This window comes from Schistocerca piceifrons, chromosome 2 (genome assembly GCF_021461385.2).
Source record: "Schistocerca piceifrons isolate TAMUIC-IGC-003096 chromosome 2, iqSchPice1.1, whole genome shotgun sequence".
Taxonomy (NCBI): domain Eukaryota; kingdom Metazoa; phylum Arthropoda; class Insecta; order Orthoptera; family Acrididae; genus Schistocerca; species Schistocerca piceifrons.
In genome coordinates, this window is record NC_060139.1 from 595,600,094 (window position 1) to 595,620,358 (window position 20,265).

General features: G+C 43.2%; 1 protein-coding gene across 1 annotated transcript in view; it reads left to right on the forward strand.

Moving 5' to 3' along the window:
• The first annotated feature begins 37 nt into the window (after nucleotides 1-37).
• LOC124775634 overlaps nucleotides 38-20,265 on the forward strand; it is a 79,029-nt gene continuing 58,801 nt past the window's right edge. The window contains exons 1-3 of the mRNA XM_047250463.1: nucleotides 38-55; nucleotides 2,435-2,532; nucleotides 4,308-4,491. Coding sequence (XP_047106419.1) covers nucleotides 38-55; nucleotides 2,435-2,532; nucleotides 4,308-4,491 — 300 coding nt within the window. The remainder of the gene's footprint in view (nucleotides 56-2,434; nucleotides 2,533-4,307; nucleotides 4,492-20,265) is intronic.

Below are 20,265 nucleotides of genomic sequence, written 5' to 3' on the forward strand. Positions count from 1 at the left end.
CGCTTGGACCAGCACAGCCGTGAATCCTCCCAGCACTATGAAGATCGCTCTGATTGTAAGTAGCGAGCTCCCCTCGAGCTTTTCTTGTCCACACTTTCATGGAAATATTTTTTTGTCATGTGTTAAGTGCTAACGTAGAAACTCGTTTAGGTAATTTCCTTTGAAACTTTCCACCGAAATTTTTTTAAAAAAGTGAAGAAATTTAAGAAACTTTTTGTTATTAATCTGAGATTAGGTAACTGATTAACGATACTGATCTTACATTTGTATTTATCTGCGTAAGTTTAAAGCTGTCTTTATCTCACGCAGTCGAAATATTAGCGGAAGCAGTGAACTACATCGAACTTCATAATATTGTCGATTAGGCGTCTGGTTTTTTTCCTATCTGTAACCCAAAATTTAACACGTTTCGAGGTTTCGTTCACGTGACTACGCATAATGTCTGAGACCCGAGACGTCTTTTGGTGATCGTTATTCACAGACATCCTTCCTCGTCTACTCTGGCACCTTTTCTTTCACTGTTTCGCCCATATCCTCTAACAGTTTTGAAATGGTTGTTATTTGTTCAAATTCAGTGTTTCACAGTAGCACATTTCCTTTGTTAAATAAAATTTTTACGTCGACGTTTATATCTAAAGTATTATTTGCTTCTGCTCTCTCATATGATTTTGATTCCTAGATATAAAAGGTCTTTAATTGCTTAGACATCCTTCTAAACATAGAAAATTAAGTGCTTTATCTTGGCTTCATTATTTTGATATATTTTGTTACTCATCAACCTAAATACAGTGCTTAACAACTAAATAACTCTTCTAGACGTTTCTTGTTTTGATTACCGACGCAATCTTCCTTCTCTTCCACACTCTGATCTGTGAACTGTTAGGTCAGTGGATCTAAGAGTAATTCTAATGCTGTCATTCTGCGTCAGTCCACAATTGCGATGAGCACGTCGCTCACTTATTCCTCGATTTTTGCACCTGCCATGGCGGTCTGTCACACACAGTGGTCACTTCCGTCGATTATTATCCACAATCTCAGCAGCTTGGCGATCCTCCGCAGCAGCGCCTCTGGAAATTCTGTCAGCTGAAGCCAACAACTAACTCTAAATTTTACTTGCTCCTATTTTTGGCTCCAATATGCATTACCGCACTGGCGTCTGTGAAGACCAAGTGTGGTCGTGCAAGTGTGAACTCCCTTCACATGAAAGTAAAATCCCTTGCATTTTTCACGAACGTTACAAACTGAGTGGGAACTATTGCTCAAATTCGAAAGAGAGTAGTTTTGGTTCTAGGTCCGGGCTTCCATGACGTTTTAATTAGTTAACATTTTCCTTATCTAACCTTACTCACTGTAGGTATTCGTACATTGTGACAAGGATTGTTTATTTTTGCTATTCGAGTAAAGAAAATGGTTCAAATGGCTCTGAGCAATATGGGACTCAACATCTTAGGTCATAAGTCCCCTAGAACTTAGAACTACTTAAACCTAACTAACCTAAGGACATCACGCACACCCATGCCCGAGGCAGGATTCGAAACTGCGACCGTGACAGCCTCGCGGTTCCGGACTGCAGCGCCAGAACTGCACGGCCACCGCGGCCGGCATTCGAGTAAAATTAAGTCTCTATGAGAGACAGGCACAACATGAACTCATGTAATTACTACAGACATCAGAAGTTGCCTGAACCTCCAACTGCTACTCCACAGAGGAAATGGTGACGGTACTTTAGCAAATTGTGGCGAAATAAGTTAAGTCAATCTGTCATCCACCTGAACGTTGGTTTGGACATTGTATTGCTTCTCTGGACTTGGTCATTTTCGAGCCTAGCCAGTTACAGGATGGCGAGGTCATTGCCGCAGGAGAACGAAACGATAAGTAATAAAATACCAGCGACGGCTGAGGACCTTTAAACTGGTAGTCTGAATTCCACTTTTTATTTTTCTTGTTTTTACCTTTTTAGAGGTTTCTTGTTTATTTTAAAATATTTCCTTTGGCCGTTTTCCTACCTACTTCTACATCTAATGTATACACCACAAAGCTACGTCTCAGAGTGTAACGGAGCGTACACCTGTCGCCACTATCGTTTCAATATTTTCCTATTCTAACCATGACTGACACATCGAGAGAATGAATGTCGATGAGCCTCCGTATGGATTCCTACAGTTCTAGTTTCTTTTTTAGCTCGTTTATTTCCTGAAAAGTATTTGGGAAAATAATTAACCTTTCTTTTCTTTTGATTGTTAGTGTTTGTGGTTGCAAATGTCCCATGTCGAATCATATCTGTTACTGTTTACGAAGGATGTTCAGATCGATTTTTCAGCGGGGTATATTATCTCTTCGAAGGTGACTATAACAAGCCTTCAGAATTATGAAACCGAGAGAAATTTAAACGCTCTGCATCGGTAATTGTCAATGTGTCCTTTTCGTTTCGCAGTGTTTGGCCGTGGCCGTGACAGCAGTGCTGGCAGACAAACCCATCGAGGTCGTGTCCCGCCAGGAGGTCCGTGACGAGCATGGCCAGTACTCCCTCTCGTAAGTATCGACACCCTCATGTGTGTCTGTATTGAGAAGCTCCGAGTAGCTGCATTTTAACCTGTGTTCTTAATCTGTGTGAGTGTTTGACTGGATGGTAGATACCAATTCATCTTACCCATAGTTCTCCGACTTTCACTGTAGAGACGCCTGCTATCAGTTCATACATTAACAAATAACAATGTACAGCCTATAAATCTCACTTAGTTTTATTATAAGTTAGAAACATACGATGAAGGAATGAAATGACACAGGTCAGAGATTACACGGACGCTAACGACGAAAAGAAAGACGCTGCAAGCATGGCTGCAAGTGACGTTTCATCGTTGGCAGCAATATTAATATATGGCCGTAATAAACACGACTGCATCAGTTACATCGTAGTACTTACGTTACTTCTTCCGTCTTCGACAATCAGCTGCATTCTTGATGATGAAAATGATGAATATCGTCGAAAGCACAAGTTTTCGCAGCAAATTAACTTGACAAATGCACGGAGAACATTAAGAGAGGGTCGCCAGAAAATTCCTTTACACATGCAGTTATTTCATTGTCCAAAACGTCCCTATATGCATCACTATTACCCCCTGGACAGCTTGACAGGCTTCCATGCCCACCTACTCATCCGCTTTAGCAGCTAAATCCATTTTAAAGGAAATTGCATTGTGCTCCTTTCAATTCCAAGTTCTGCAGCACGCTTCTGATCGACTTGAAGAGTGAACGCATCTCTGATGCACTAACTTCAGCTTATGTTCCCCTTAGGGTTGATGGACGACCAGAGCGGGGGACATCCAAAACACTTCCGATTCTAAAAACTTTCTTCCCCCATGTGACTTAGTGGCTCCTTATCCAACCGTTCACGAAATGTATCACATGTGACATATTTTCGTTGTTGAGTTTCCGTTCATGGACCCACACATTTATCACTAGGCACACGTCCAAAGTGAAGTCGCTGATATCTTCCACTCTTCTTCATCAAAAACAATGAACTAGTCAAAGCACACATTTTTTTTTCCTCCCAGGACAGTCACATGACACTCACGTAGCAGTTACGCGGCAGTCACGACGCAATTCACGTGGATACTGTTACCATATCAATGATCAATGATAAGGTTGGCATGTTCAAATCTTAACTCTGTTACCATCTTACACTGTTTAATTTAGGTTTTAAGGGACTTTCTGGCTACGCTATAGAACAAACCCATTGCAAAGATGCAACTTCAGTTGTTCTCTGATATCACGTCAGTGTCGATACACAGATCCATGTTAACATGAGAACGTGAGACGTCTTAAGTTTTACGCTAGTCGATATGGTCTTTCACTGTAATCATATGTCTTACTATGACACGAACTGCGACAATTTGGGCGAAACCAATCCCTAGTTATTGTCTACAGTGGTTTCAACAATATCCTACGGCTCGTTTTTAAAGTGATCTTGCATTACAAAAGCATCATGATGTAGCGTCCATCTAGATCCTTATCCACTGCTAGTTTGCATCATAACTGTTGTTTACTTTAGATTGTTCCCACAATCACACAACAGGATAGCAAAATGAGAAAAGTTTTGTCAGACCTTTCAACAATATCAACTGCACCAGCGGTAGATGTACCTTCGTGAGGAACAATCCACATATGACAAACTGTGCACCATTTATGCTGGGGGCACATGCTTAATGCACGGATGCATTCCATGACTTAACTCCCGATAATCAGCACCGATTGATCTGTGATTCATCGGTGTTTTTCCACAATATACCCACTGTCTATGTTCACAGGTACCAGACGGCCAACGGCATCTCGGTGGTGGAGCACGGCGAGCTGAAGCCCACCCCTGACGGCAAGGACCACGTTCTGATCAGGAGCGGCCAGTACCAGTACACCAGCCCCGAGGGCAAGCCCGTCGACATCAAGTACAAGGCCGACGAGTTCGGCTTCGTCGCCACCGGAGACGCCATTCCAGTCGCCCCGACCGCTTGAACAGATGACAAATGCTTTGTGACAACGCTGTTATAATAAATATTTAATTTTATACGTATTTTCTGTCCATATTCACTTACACCGCAGCACCCAATTATGTATTGTATCTGGAATGAATTTTGAATCAACAGTGGAGAGTCCTCCGACTCGCAACTTCCTGGCAGATTAAAACTTTTTACCGGACCATGACTTGAGCCTGGGACCTTTTGCCTTTTGCGTGCAAATACTTTTACCGAGCGAGCTATCCAGGTGCTCCTCACGACTTCCCTCACAGCTTTACTTCCCCTAGAACCTCCTCTTATTGTTCGTGTTGATGATTTGCAAGGTACAGAAAGTTCTACAGCAAGTCCCAGTATTCACCCTGTCTACTTTAGAAACAAGACGTGGTCAACAGTAAAGCATTACTGGCAGATAGCTGAATGAGATGGGAATGGCATCCTATATAAAGGGCTCTGTTGCGCTGGAAGGTCACTTGCAAAGGCAGCAGAAAATTACGCGAAGCACGAACAGAAACTTAAACTAACTGAATGAGAAACTGAAAGATGTGGTTCAAATACAGATTTCCAATCGATAGTTGCAAACTGAGATACCTCATTTTGAATTCTGCAGTGATGCATACATGTTGTACATAACATACTAAGATTTCCCCCAAAAATTAGTTACTTATTTTTCGTAAACAGCTTTTCACGTGGTAATTACTTGCGAGTTTCAGGCGTCTGACAACCTGTATGTTCAGGGGTGAAATGGGTCAAGCAAATGACGATTTCTTTCGGCAGTTTATAACATGACACACATAATTCTTGAACGACGCGCTAGGATTTCTTTTCCAACTGGTTTGTATGTAAAGTCTTAGTTGGAAAACTACACATTCCTATATTTGTACAAACTAGTTCAAACTTGAAAATTTTTCCTCCCTACAGCTGGTCATCTAGATCCATTCGATATTAAAACGAAGTTTTGTAATATTTTTGTTGCATGACTACTTACATCTGTGATCCATTAACGTAAAACAGATACAAAGAGCATTTATTTTTCATTTCATGACGGATGATGTGAAACATCCCCTTAGAAATTAAAAATGTGTGTGAAATATTATGGGATTTAACTGCTAAGGTCATCAGTCCCTAAGCTTACACACTACTTAACCTTAATTATCCTAAGGACAAACACACACACCCATGCCCGAGGCAGGACTCGAACCTCCGCCGTCCCCTTAGAAAAATTCTGAATGACTGTGCTGATAAACTTCTACGTTATTTGATACACAAACAGCTGAGAAAAACTGAATGTACTTAGACATTTCTCTCTTTACCTATTCTGATCATCACTAAACTGACACACAATATTTTTAGTGCAACGCAATCTGACTTTCAATAATCTCTACAAAAGAATGGCCCTGACTAACAATAACCTATACCTTTCATGAATCACTTACCTCACAAAAATCTTCGTTACTCGAACTACTGCTATACAGCGAGCGCCAATACTGCAAGCTAAATAAAAGATTCTAACTACTGAAGGCACTAACTACAGATAGGCATAATTAGCAAATGAAAGATTTTGATAGAGAACAAACAATGTATTTACCTTAACAATGTTCAAAACTCATTATATATATATATATCAGTTCATCACATCCAGTCTTACAAATTTCCTTTTTCTGACGGAGACACGTCCTGATGGTCCTCTCTCAAAATTCTGCCATCTCTCTCCCCACACCCACCACTGCTTGCGGCTCACATCCAACTGCCCAACACTACTCAAGCGAATATTCCAACAATGAGTCCAACCAGCCACAGACTGCACACAGCGCAGTCAGCGATTTTCATACAGAGCACTACATGGCATTACCAACATAAAAATCTAAACAGCCTACTTACAGATGCTCTGAATGCATGTCGCTACTTCAACCTAAGACCTGCATTTCTTAATATTTTCTTGATCTTTTAATTTTCCGATACGTCTATTGCTTGTTTGGCATTTATAATTTATAATTTAACTTTATAGTCTATGAATGCTGACAGCCAAAATTAATACAGAATATCCGGAGACATGGCCAACGGCCTTGCCACAGTGATGAAGCCGGTTCCAGTCAGATCAACGAAGTTAAGCGCTCTCGGGCTTGGTTAGATCTTGGATGGTTCACCGTCCAGGTCTGCCGAGTGCTGTTGGCAAGCAGGCCAATTGAGGAGCTGCTTGACTGACAAGTTTGTTTGTATCCTGAGACATGAGGTGGTGGTGGTGCTAAGCTCCTGTGGGACCAAACTGCTGAGGTCATCGGTCTCTAGGCTTACACACTACTTAATCCAACTTAAACTAACTTACGCTATGGACGACACACACACCCATGCCCGATGGAGGACTCGAACCTCCGACGGGGGCAGCCGCGCGAACCTTAGCGAGGCGCCCCAGACTGCGCGGCTACCCCGCGCGGCTCCTGAGACACGACTGAATGTCAAAATCCGCTGAGAGGATCATGTGTATTGTCCATCAAAAAGCGATCGGTACCGTCACGAATATAGAACACATGATACAGAAGCATCATTTACTCGTTCTTCCAAATACAATAAACACTTATTCCTCCTTTCGATTCTGATACGCATTATTCGATTCTGATACGCATTATTTAGCGTTTCACTTAAGATCAGCATGTCAGGTGACTTGTTCTCGAAATCCGTGAGGTCCTTCTTACTCCGACAAGGGCCAGTTTTTCCAACGCTTAACATGCTGTGCAACTCTGCAACACACACAGACCTTTCGGTGCACGAACGTTGTTGACACTTAATAGAGGAAAATTTATTGCATTTTGGACAGATCTAAAAAAAGAAAGTCACGATTCTTGCAACGCACCACGCAGGCAGCATTTTGACGGCTGCTGTCAATCAGAGAAGACGTAGTTCACTTTTAGGTCAAAATTAATTTAACTTCACTTATATATAAGCTGAACGCATGAATTCAATTCCTCTGAAGTCGAATTCGGCGCAAAGTCTCAGGTTTCTCGGTCATTTCAAATACACTCCTGGAAATTGAAATAAGAACACCGTGAATTCATTGTCCCAGGAAGGGGAAACTTTATTGACACATTCCTGGGGTCAGATACATCACATGATCACACTGACAGAACCACAGGCACATAGGCACAGGCAACAGAGCATGCACAATGTCGGCACTAGTACAGTGTATATCCAACTTTCGCAGCAATTCAGGCTGCTATTCTCCCATGGAGACGATCGTAGAGATGCTGGATGTAGTCCTGTGGAACGGCTTGCCATGCCATTTCCACCTGGCGCCTCAGTTGGACCAGCGTTCGTGCTGGACGTGCAGACCGCGTGAGACGACGCTTCATCCAGTCCCAAACATGCTCAATGGGGGACAGATCCGGAGATCTTGCTGGCCAGGGTAGTTGACTTACACCTTCTAGAGCACGTTGGGTGGCACGAGATACATGCGGACGTGCATTGTCCTGTTGGAACAGCAAGTTCCCTTGCCGGTCTAGGAATGGTAGAACGATGGGTTCGATGACGGTTTGGATGTACCGTGCACTATTCAGTGTCCCCTCGACGATCACCAGTGGTGTACGGCCAGTGTAGGAGATCGCTCCCCACACCATGATGCCGGGTGTTGGCCCTGTGTGCCTTGGTCGTATGCAGTCCTGATTGTGGCGCTCACCTGCACGGCGCCAAACACGCATACGACCATCATTGGCACCAAGGCAGAAGCGACTCTCATCGCTGAAGACGACACGTCTCCATTCGTCCCTCCATTCACGCCTGTCGCGACATCACTGGAGGCGGGCTGCAGGATGTTGGGGCGTGAGCGGAAGACGGCCTAACGGTGTGCGGGACCGTAGCCCAGCTTCATGGAGACGGTTGCGAATGGTCCTCGCCGATACCCCAGGAGCAACAGTGTCCCTAATTTGCTGGGAAGTGGCGGTGCGGTCCCCTACGGCACTGCGTAGGATCCTACGGTCTTGGCGTGCATCCGTGCGTCGCTGCGGTCCGGTCCCAGGACGATGGGCACGTGCACCTTCCGCCGACCACTGGCGACAACATCGATGTACTGTGGAGACCTCACGCCCCACGTGTTGAGCAATTCGGCGGTACGTCCACCCGGCCTCCCGCATGCCCACTATACGCCCTCGCTCAGAGTCCGTCAACTGCACATACGGTTCACGTCCACGCTGTCGCGGCATGCTACCAGTGTTAAAGACTGCGATGGAGCTCCGTATGCCACGGCAAACTGGCTGACACTGACGGCGGCGGTGCACAAATGCTGCGCAGCTAGCGCCATTCGACGGCCAACACCGCGGTTCCTGGTGTGTCCGCTGTGCCGTGCGTGTGATCATTGCTTGTACAGCCCTCTCGCAGTGTCCGGAGCAAGTATGGTGGGTCTGACACACCGGTGTCAATGTGTTCCTTTTTCCATTTCCAGGAGTGTAGTTGGAATACAGACAAGCCACAATTAGACGTGTACTATGTCCTGGATGTAGTTTTGCGATGGGGAAAAACAGACGCTACAAAATATGTATTCTGAAAAAAAATAATAGGATGTAATATCGTCTTGGTATTACGCGATGGGTAGTTGAAAAGTTGCTTGAATAAAAGAGTAGTAAATTCGAAATAAGAACATTCATTGACAATGAAAAATTCAATATGTGGACTTGCTGTGGAGAAGGTAGGTATTATACACCCAAATCACGGACATTATCCACAAAGTGTCTGACGAAGAAAGTGTAAACTATCCACTAGAGAATATGTTAAAATTTACTTCATGAAAGACAGCCCTAGGAGCAATTTCTCACGTTGTTGTTTAAGCACTCGAGAGAAAGCGTAAAAAGCGACTTAACTGTAAAAACAAAGAAAGTCTGCTTGAGCAAGAAAAGTTTAATCAGTTTACTTAACATTGTAGCAAAGTGTTATTAAAAATGAAGCAATGTTTTAAAATTAAATTTCAAACAAGCTGCTCACCACTGGATAAAGTAAAATAGGCCGGCCGGAGTGACCGAGCGGTTCTAGGCGCTACAGTCTGGAACCGAGCGACCGCTACGGTCGCAGGTTCGAATCCTGCCACGGGCATGGATGTGTGTGATGTCCTTAGGTTAGTTAGGTTTAGGTAGTTCTAAGTTCTAGGCGACTGATGACCATAGCAGTTAAGTCCCATAGTGCTCAGAGCCATTTGAACCAAAGTAAAATACAAAGTTATGAGCATTCAGTATAAGCACACCACGTTGCATGACAAACACCAAAGCGATACTTCAGTTCTTTGGACATGTAAGCTGAAGGAAGGAGGATGATAATGATTTAGCGTCTCGCCGACGTCGATGTCATTAGGGACCAAACATGAGCTCGGACTTGGGAAATCCAGGGACGTAAATCGGTCGCGCCCGCTCACAGGAGCCATTCCAGTAATTGCCTTAATCGTTTTAGGGAAACCACGGAAAACTGAAATGTAGATGACGGACAGAGTTTTGAACCACAGTCTTCCCGAATACGAGTCTCACATGGCTCGTTAATGTGTAAGTTTATTAGCTGGTTGTTACTTATTGAAACCCCAGGCGAGACAGTTTAGTATTTAACTTGAAGATAAGCAGACGGAGTTTTCACATGCATCACAATGTTCCATATCACTCCATACAGCAACGCAGTGTGTAAGGCCAAATGGTCTGAGAAGTCATGCACACGTGATATTTTCCCACATTTGTTTAAAAAATCAGACTTATCCTGGAAGGATACCGATTAGATAACGCTGTACCTCCAAGAGAATACACGCCATTTTGAATTAATATAAGGACATTACAGTGCTCATAATCGAACAACTATTTTTATAGCACTCTGGATATCTGCATGGAACTGAAGCGATAATTTTGATCTCCAAACCAGAGTGTTCTTAACACAACCAATCACGTCAAATAACTACATTTTTATTTGTTGACAAGAACTTTCTCTGCTCATATTGTAATATATTTGTCTTCATAGCGTACAGGATTGCAGTGATCCCCCAGCTTTTCGTTATTGTAAACAGCAAATTGTGCCGGCCCCTGTGTTTCATACAGAACATTGCGATCAAATTTTAGAAATACCTGTTTCACTGTTTCATTGTGTTATGGAGTCCCTCGATCCTCTCGTATCTCATCAACATTTATCTTCTTATACAAAAATGATAGTTAAGCATCAAAATTGAAACTCGTTACACAAAAGATAATCATGAATTTATCACACTGAGATGTATTTGTGATGACTAGTCCGAAATATAAGTTCACATATAAAACGAAATTAAGTGATACACAACCAAGGATTTTACACCTGCAAGAGACCACTTCAGTCATGTAAAACCGTAGGAAGAGCTTTTGAATAACACCCTGTAATAGCTTGTTTTTCCATCTGCTGCATCGTCAATACGTTTGGTGTGGATAATTTCAAGACGACAGAATTTAACGTCGGTGGATTCCACTGACAATCTCCATACTTGATACCCAAGAACAGGAAATGTGGTGGGTGCGGACCAGGGGCCTACGTACTGATAAATTTGTTTGTGCACTCTAGTCAGTTATTAGTTACACCAGTTATGAACCGGTATTTCTTGCTGTTTCTTGTAACATACCTGCACAGAAAAACTTTCAGAAAACTTCGCTCAGAGTGTACGAGTGTTCCGTTTGACTGAGTTCAACAGAGGTCGCGTAAAATTTCTGTTTTAGTCAAGTAATTCTTTGAAGTATTTGTGGTGACAGTGTTAGTAATGGAATAGTAGTGCTAATTGCAGTAGTTACGCCCTTTCTAGAGAGAAAAATTTCAAAATTACTATAGCTATTAGACAAAATCATTTTACTGTAGTAGCGTAACTTAGGTAACGTAAAAGTATAGTTTTTTCGATAACAGCAAAATTTTTACCGTGAGTTGTTGGCTGTGATCTGAGATTTGCGCAAAGTCTTTTGAGGGGAAGGCAGTGGGGAAGTCATTGAGGGTTCTAGTGAAAGCCTGTACTGAAATATGTAGCAAAAATACACTCCTGGAAATTGAAATAAGAACACCGTGAATTCATTGTCCCAGGAAGGGGAAACTTTATTGACACATTCCTGGGGTCAGATACATCACATGATCACACTGACAGAACCACAGGCACATAGGCACAGGCGACAGAGCATGCACAATGTCGGCACTAGTACAGTGTATATCCACCTTTCGCAGCAATTCAGGCTGCTATTCTCCCATGGAGACGATCGTAGAGATGCTGGATGTAGTCCTGTGGAACGGCTTGCCATGCCATTTCCACCTGGCGCCTCAGTTGGACCAGCGTTCGTGCTGGACGTGCAGACCGCGTGAGACGACGCTTCATCCAGTCCCAAACATGCTCAATGGGGGACAGATCCGGAGATCTTGCTGGCCAGGGTAGTTGACTTACACCTTCTAGAGCACGTTGGGTGGCACGGGATACATGCGGACGTGCATTGTCCTGTTGGAACAGCAAGTTCCCTTGCCGGTCTAGGAATGGTAGAACGATGGGTTCGATGACGGTTTGGATGTACCGTGCACTATTCAGTGTCCCCTCGACGATCACCAGTGGTGTACGGCCAGTGTAGGAGATCGCTCCCCACACCATGATGCCGGGTGTTGGCCCTGTGTGCCTCGGTCGTATGCAGTCCTGATTGTGGCGCTCACCTGCACGGCGCCAAACACGCATACGACCATCATTGGCACCAAGGCAGAAGCGACTCTCATCGCTGAAGACGACACGTCTCCATTCGTCCCTCCATTCACGCCTGTCGCGACACCACTGGAGGCGGGCTGCACGATGTTGGAGCGTGAGCGGAAGACGGCCTAACGGTGTGCGGGACCGTAGCCCAGCTTCATGGAGACGGTTGCGAATGGTCCTCGCCGATACCCCAGGAGCAACAGTGTCCCTAATTTGCTGGGAAGTGGCGGTGCGGTCCCCTACGGCACTGCGTAGGATCCTACGGTCTTGGCGTGCATCCGTGCGTCGCTGCGGTCCGGTCCCAGGTCGACGGGCACGTGCACCTTCCGCCGACCACTGGCGACAACATCGATGTACTGTGGAGACCTCACGCCCCACGTGTTGAGCAATTCGGCGGTACGTCCACCCGGCCTCCCGCATGCCCACTATACGACCTCGCTCAAAGTCCGTCAACTGCACATACGGTTCACGTCCACGCTGTCGCGGCATGCTACCAGTGTTAAAGACTGCGATGGAGCTCCGTATGCCACGGCAAACTGGCTGACACTGACGGCGGCGGTGCACAAATGCTGCGCAGCTAGCGCCATTCGACGGCCAACACCGCGGTTCCTGGTGTGTCCACTGTGCCGTGCGTGTGATCATTGCTTGTACAGCCCTCTCGCAGTGTCCGGAGCAAGTATGGTGGGTCTGACACACCGGTGTCAATGCGTTCTTTTTTCCATTTCCAGGAGTGTAATTTAATAGAGGAGCAGTAGCTTACGATCTGTGCCCTTAGGTTGCAGTTAGGATATGTAAGGGAGGCACTTGGCAGGATGAGAAAGGAGAAGAGGACTGGGGAATGGAAACTGACAGTTGGCAAAAAGGTTGCTAGTAGAAGGATGTACTCAGACAGTTTAATTTTGTGTGTCACCAACAAACCTGTCCAGCTGTCAGAGTTTAGTGGAGAGGAGTCTGTCGTAGTTGTAGGTGCAGGAAACGTGCAGCATTCCTCAAAAGTTAAGAAGCCTAAATCAGTTGTAAATTCAAAAAGAAAGGAGAGTGTTCTGCAGTTAGATAGAGAAGTTTAATGCATGGTTAGTTAAGGTGACTGTTAACAAAGGGGAGTTATAATGCAATTTTACAAAAGAGGCTCAGACAGTGATTGTGAATGGAACTGGGAACAGTATTAATAGGGATAGGGAGTATGAAATAGGTGGTGAACTGGAAAAGATAGCTACTCAAACTGGTTGCACGAATGTGCGGCTTGTGGAACTGTTTCATTTTAATACAGCTAATAGGCGTATTAACATGGGGCCTGAGACGGCACTGATGAGAATGGAGTAAGAAGAAACGTCTAGGTGACAATGTAGTCGGGGACGTGGGAACACTCATGGGAAAATTCGTGTAGTAAATGGTGGTGGAGCTACACATTTTGTAGATTGTTATCAGTTGATAGGTATCCCTGCTTAAGGGAAGTCTCTCTAACAAATAAACCGCCTTCAAAAAGGTCACGTATCTAAAACCAAGCGATAAAGGAATTAGCATATTAGGTTTTAGAGATAACGTTAGTGAACTGCTTTTTGACATTGATTCTGACATTACTGGTACGTCGGAGCACCACTTAAACGATGTGACACTTCAGAGGCTTCCTATACCGAGATACAGATTAGCTGGCTATTTTTCAAGGGGCTCTTTGCAGAGTGGGGGAGTGGCCATATACGTGAAAAACGGCATTCCATTTGAATCAATTGACGAACGCTGTACAAGGGCAGTTCAGTTTAGTGAACTTACACTTTCAATTATAGTTATGTACAGATCCCCTAACTCGGATTTTTGGACGTTTCAATTCAAGCCAGAGAGTTCTTTGTTCACCAAAAATTGCTTTATGTGCTGACTATAACATTAATTTATAAGTGGTTTTACAAGGAAGGACTCCTGGAAGATCTCCTAAATTTATATTACCTGATGCAGACTCCTCCCTTTCCAAACAGAATGCAGGGGAACAGTGGCGCAGCCACAGATAACATTTTTTTTTCACTAGTGGGTATTCAGTTAGTAAAAGGGTAAACTAGTGGGCATTCAGTTAGTAAAAGGTTAAATGGTCTTTTAAGACCATAATATACAAGTTTCAATACTAAAAGGAATTTGTGCGCTCACCTCTCTCTCCCCCCCCCCCCCCCTCGCTCCCCACTCCCTCTCCCACACACACATGTTAAACTTAAAAAGAATTACAGATTATTCAGATATGTCAATTCAGTGGCAACAGAGACTTTTTAAATCTCATGAAAGAATAAGAGGTGCAGGATGTTTATCCAGCTAATAATATAGACGATAAATATAATGCTTTCTTCAACACATTTCTCATGTTCTTTGAAAGTTTCTTTCCATTAGAGTCTTTAAAATAGTTTAACAGGAGGTGGTCTGGGTGGCTTTCTAATGGGATAAGAATATCATCTAGAAGAAACGAGGAGTTACAGAAAAACGTTAGAGACAGTCACAATCGGGCTGCAGTAGCCCATTACAAACAGCACTGTAAGGTGCTCAGTGTGTTACTTGGAAATCGAGAAGCATATCTTATGCAAACAGAATAGGTAATACTCAGGATACAATGGAAACCATATAGTCAGTTGTGAAGTCAGTGTCTGGTCAACAGAACAAGGCAGAGAATATAAAGTGAACACGTAGTAAAAATATTTTTGTTACTGGTAAATCAGATGTACAGGGTGTTTCCAAAGGTATGTTACAAAGAGTGCCTGGTACAGGATAACACTGTGAGCATTTTGTGCTAGTAAACTTGTGCTCGAAAATGCTTCGTTTGTATGCTAGTGCCTCTGAAATATAGAGTCGGACGCACGCATTTTAGACCACACAAGATAGGCAAGGAGTATAGGAGACAACGTACATTACTGTCAATAAATACCAGTTTAAATAAACAACAGAAGATTCTCAATATGGCCGCCACCAACTTCGAAGCATTTTGTGTATCACCTAGTGATGTACTGAGGAATCCTTGGAAAAATTCTCGGCATATCACGGATGACATCAACAGCTACTTGTATTCGTTCCTCAAGACCTTGTGGTGACTTCGCGGGTGTCTCGTGCAGCAGAGTTTTCATGTACCACCAGAAACGAAAATTCAGTAGTGTCAGGTCAAGTGAGCGAGGGGGCCGAGGGTTTGGAAAGACATTTCAGGTAATACATGAAATGTATCGGAGTTTGTGGCGGCCATATTGAGCACCTTCGGTAAGTGAATTAAACTGGTGCATATTGACAGTAATGTACAATCTTTCCTATACTTCTTGCCTAGCCTGTATGCTCCAAACTGCCGGCATCCTCCTCCACGCCTCAGAGACTGTAGCAAGCAAACAAAGCGTTTTCGAATATATGTTTATTTTCAAAACAAGATCACATGCAACCCATTTACCAACCGCCACACCTTGTAGCATAACTTTTGGTACACCCTGTACGAACAGTATTTGCGAATCACTCTCTGAGTATAGCACGTGAATCAAACAAAAGCTTTATTTTTACAGGGACCATATCTCTTAAAAATGCATATCTGAAATATACCTCTGTGATCCTGACAAGGGGGAGATTGTGTCAACAACTACATTACTGAAGACTAAGGACTCTTTTGGAAATAACAGGGTATCTAGCAGGACACTTTGCTGCATGTGTTAGACCAGTCCTTAGCCACATTTGTAATTTTTTCTTTATGGCCGATCAGTTACTTTACGATTCGAGTACTCAGTAGCTAAACCGCTTCATAAAAAAAGAGACAGGGATAATGTCAATAATTCTATACCTATTAATGGAAAGACTGCATATCCACTGAAGAGCCAAAGATACTGGTACACCTGCCTAATATCGTGTAGGATCCCCGTGAGCACGCAGAAATGCCGCAACACGACGTGGCATGAACTCGACTAATGTTGACACCGCGAGTACTACAGAACTGTCTATAAATACGTAAGAGTACGAGGGGGTGAAGATCTCTTCTGAACAGCACGTTGCAATATATGATCAATAATGTTCATGTAGGGGGAGTTTGGTGGCCAACGGAAGTGTTTAAACACAGAAGAGTGTTCCTGGAGCCACTCTGTAGCAATTCTGGACGTGTGGGATGTCGCATTTTCCTGCTGGGGTTGTCCAAGTTCGTCGGGATGCACAATGTACGGGAATGGATGCCGGTGATCAGACAAGATGCGTACATACATGTCACCTCTCAGAGTCATATCTAGACGTGTCAGAGATCTCATATCACTCCAATTGCACACGCCCCACACCATTACAGAGCCTCCACCAGCTTGAACAGTTTCCCGCTGACATGCAGGGTCCATGGATGCATGAGGTTATCTCCATACCCGTACATATCCATCCGCTCGATACGATTTGAAACGAGATTCGTCCGACCAGGCAACATGTTTCCAGTCATCAACAATCCAACGTCGGTGTTCACGGGCCCCAACGAGGCGTAAAGCTTTGTGCCGTGCAGTCATTAAGGGCACACGAGTGGGCTTTCGGCTCCGAAATATCGATGATGTTTCCTTGAATGAATCCCACGATGGCACTTTTTGATGGCCCAGCATTGAAATCTACAGCAATCTGCACTTCCGTCACGTTGAACGATTCTCTTCAGCCATTTTTGGTCTCATTCTTGCAGGATATTTTTTCGGCCGCAGCGATGTCGGAGGTTTGATGTTTTATCGGATCCCTGAAATTCACGATACACTCGTTAAATGGTCGTAAGGGAAAATCTCCACTTCATCGCTACCTCGGAGATGCTGTCCCATCGGTCGTGCGCCGACTATAACACCACGTCCAAACTCATTTAAATCTTGATAACATGGCATTGTATCAGCAGTAACCGATACAAAAACTATGCCAGTCACTTGTCTTATATAGGCGTTGCCGACCGCAGCGCTGTATTCTGCCTGTTTTCATATTTCTATATTTGAATATACATGCCTACACCAGTTCTTCGGCGCTTCAGTATATATATGTACACAGATGGTCCATCTGAAGTTTCGGATGAGATTATCTCGAAAATTATACGTCGGGTAAAAATAGTGGGTAAGACAAGTTTGTAAACTCAAAGGGGGACATCAAATGATATTACACGTGACTCCCAGCCCCCGCCCCCTTGGGTGGGGCCGGGAGCAACTTTGAAATCTTAAATGGAAATCCCCATTTTTATTGCAGATTCGGATTCTCCAGAAAAAAGCAATCAAGTTTTGTCTGAAACATTTTTATAAGTCATTGACAGATGGCTCTGAAATCTAGAAAAATTAAAAATGGGGAATAACTACGATTTATTTAGAATGATCCGAGAAATACACATCAAATCGATACAAAATGGGCACCAATTCTTTCATTACGCCAAATTAAGCTACTTTTTACAAAATGTATCCTACCCGCCACAGTTTTTGATGGGGGGAGGTGTAATGGTATTAAAATGTCGATAGAGAACTTTTCACAATTGCATTACTCACCCGACTATGGCGGTAACGTGGCCAAACTGCAAACTATGGCGCAGTATAAAGGTCGGTGCAATGCGATCAGACGTCACTTCACTTTCAGATTGTGAACCGTAAACACCAACTGACGAAAGTAAATTATTCTTTAGCGAAACATGGCTCACTATCCTCCTACAGAGATTATTGATATGATGTTAATTTTACGTGAATGCCGTAACAACTACGTTGCTGCTGTGCAATTGTATGTGGATCGTTTCCCAACAGACACATCAAAGCGAGAACATTATTCGAAACTGCACTCAACGAGCTCGAAATGAATACATGCACCGTCCACCTCGTCATCGCGAATACAATGAAAATGATTCTAGTACCCTTACCGTTCTCGCCTCTGTTCAACTGGATCCAGAAATTAGTAGTCGTGCGATTCAGAGACAAACTGGAATACCGAAATCAACTGTTTTGAGGATTTTGAAGGCTCATAAATATCCCGGGTATCATATCACACTGACACAGGCATTAACGCCGAAAGATATGCATATACACTTGCATTTCTGCCAATGGGCCTTGGAAATGAAAAGAGGTGACAATGATTTTTTTAGATACGTTATGTTCACCGATGAAGCCACATTCCAAAACGATGGCGAATTAAATCGTCATGATTATTAGTCCTCTGTCAATCCCCACTGGCACAGACCCATTGACAATCAACACAAATGGTCGTTAATGGTCTGGCGTGGAATTTTAAACGGTTACTTGATAGGACGGTATTTTTTTGACCGAAATGGTACTGGGGAATCTTATTTACAACTTCTCCGCTTGATTTGTTGGAGCTAACGGAAGATTTTGACTTAGAAACTAGGCAACGAATGTGGTTCCAACAGGACGGAGCAACTCCCCATTATGCTAAAAACGTGCGGAACGTTTTAAATTTACGGTACTCTGGTCTGTGGATGGGACACGGGGGACCAATTCAGTGGCCTCCACGTTCACCAGACCTAACATCTCCTGATTTTTTCTTGTGGAGTTATTTAAAAAATATTGTTTCTGAAAGACAGCCCACAACCTGAAACGATATGGAGCAACGCATTCGAAGAGTGTGTGCAGCCATACCACGGGATGTGCTGCTCAAAACTGTGGACAACGTTCGCAGACGATTGACTTCATGCATTAAAGCAAATGGGGATAATTTTGAACAGTTTCTTCGCGGTTAATTTCATTAGTTAAGCACCCCAAATTGTGAGAGGCAAGGGGACTCACACTAATGAAGCATCCCATGGGAACATCATTCTACTACTCCCATGTCGTTGTTCCTGGGTAAAGCTAAAAGTAGGATACAGTACATTTTGTACAAAAATAGCGTAAAATGGCGTAGCGAAAGAATTGATGCACATTTTTTATCGATTTGATGCGTCTTTCTCGGATAGTTCTAAATAAATCAGAGTTCTTCTCAATTTTACTTTTTCTCGATTTCAGCACCATCTGTGAATGGTTTAAAAAAAATGCTTCAGACAAAACTTCTTCTCAATTTTACTTTTTCTCGATTTCAGCACCATCTGTGAATGGTTTAAAAAAATGCTTCAGACGAAACTTGATTACTTTTTTATGGAGAATCCGAATCTGCAATAAAAATGGGTGTTTCCATTTAAGATATAAGGGGACGGGGGTGGAAGTCACTTGTAGTATCATTTGATGTCCCGTTTAAGCTTACGAACTTGTCTTACCCACTATTTTTACCCGATGTATAGTTTTCGAGATAATGTCGTCCGAAACTTCAGATGGACCACCCTATATATATATATATATATATATATATATATATATATATATATATATATATATATATGGATAATTCATTATTTAAGTTTGTCTAAATTGCTGTCAAACTTACAATTTGGTTTTAGAGGTGCTTCAACAACTGAAAATACTATATTTCCCTTTTTGCTGTGATGCACTGGGCGAATTAAACGTAAAGTTGCGAACGATAGGCTTCTTTTTTCATTTAACTAAGGCGTTTGATTGTGCTCATCAGAAAATATTACTACAGAAGTTGGACCTTTATGAAATAAGAGGATTAACTCAACATTACTTCCTTTCGTACTTTCAGAACAGACAGCGAAAGGTCATTCTCCATAGTAATGATTACAGCTATGAGTTGAGAATGATTGGGGCACAGTTAAGTTGGGGGGAGCCTCATGATTCAGTGTTGGGACCACTGCTGTTTCTTATGTATATAAGTGATATTCATTCTAATAAGGCAGGTGATCCTAACATATTTCTGTTTGCTGATGACACTAGGTTGATAGTGAAGGACGTTGAGTGCAACAATGACGATGTATCAGATAGTTTAGTTCAAGACATAAGTTCATGGCTTATAGAAAGTAAACTGAAGCTAAATCCCAGTAAGACTTAGCTTTTTATAGTCTTTAACACACAATTCAGCCAAAACTGATATTTTTATCATAAAATAAGGGACTATGATTAGTGAGTCCGAACAGTCCTGATAGATGGTAAGCTGTCATGGAAAGTTGATGTTCAGGATCTTGCTTAGCTGGCATATTTACCATTACAACAGTAACTGCAACAAGTGATAGTTCAAGACGAAAATTAGTCT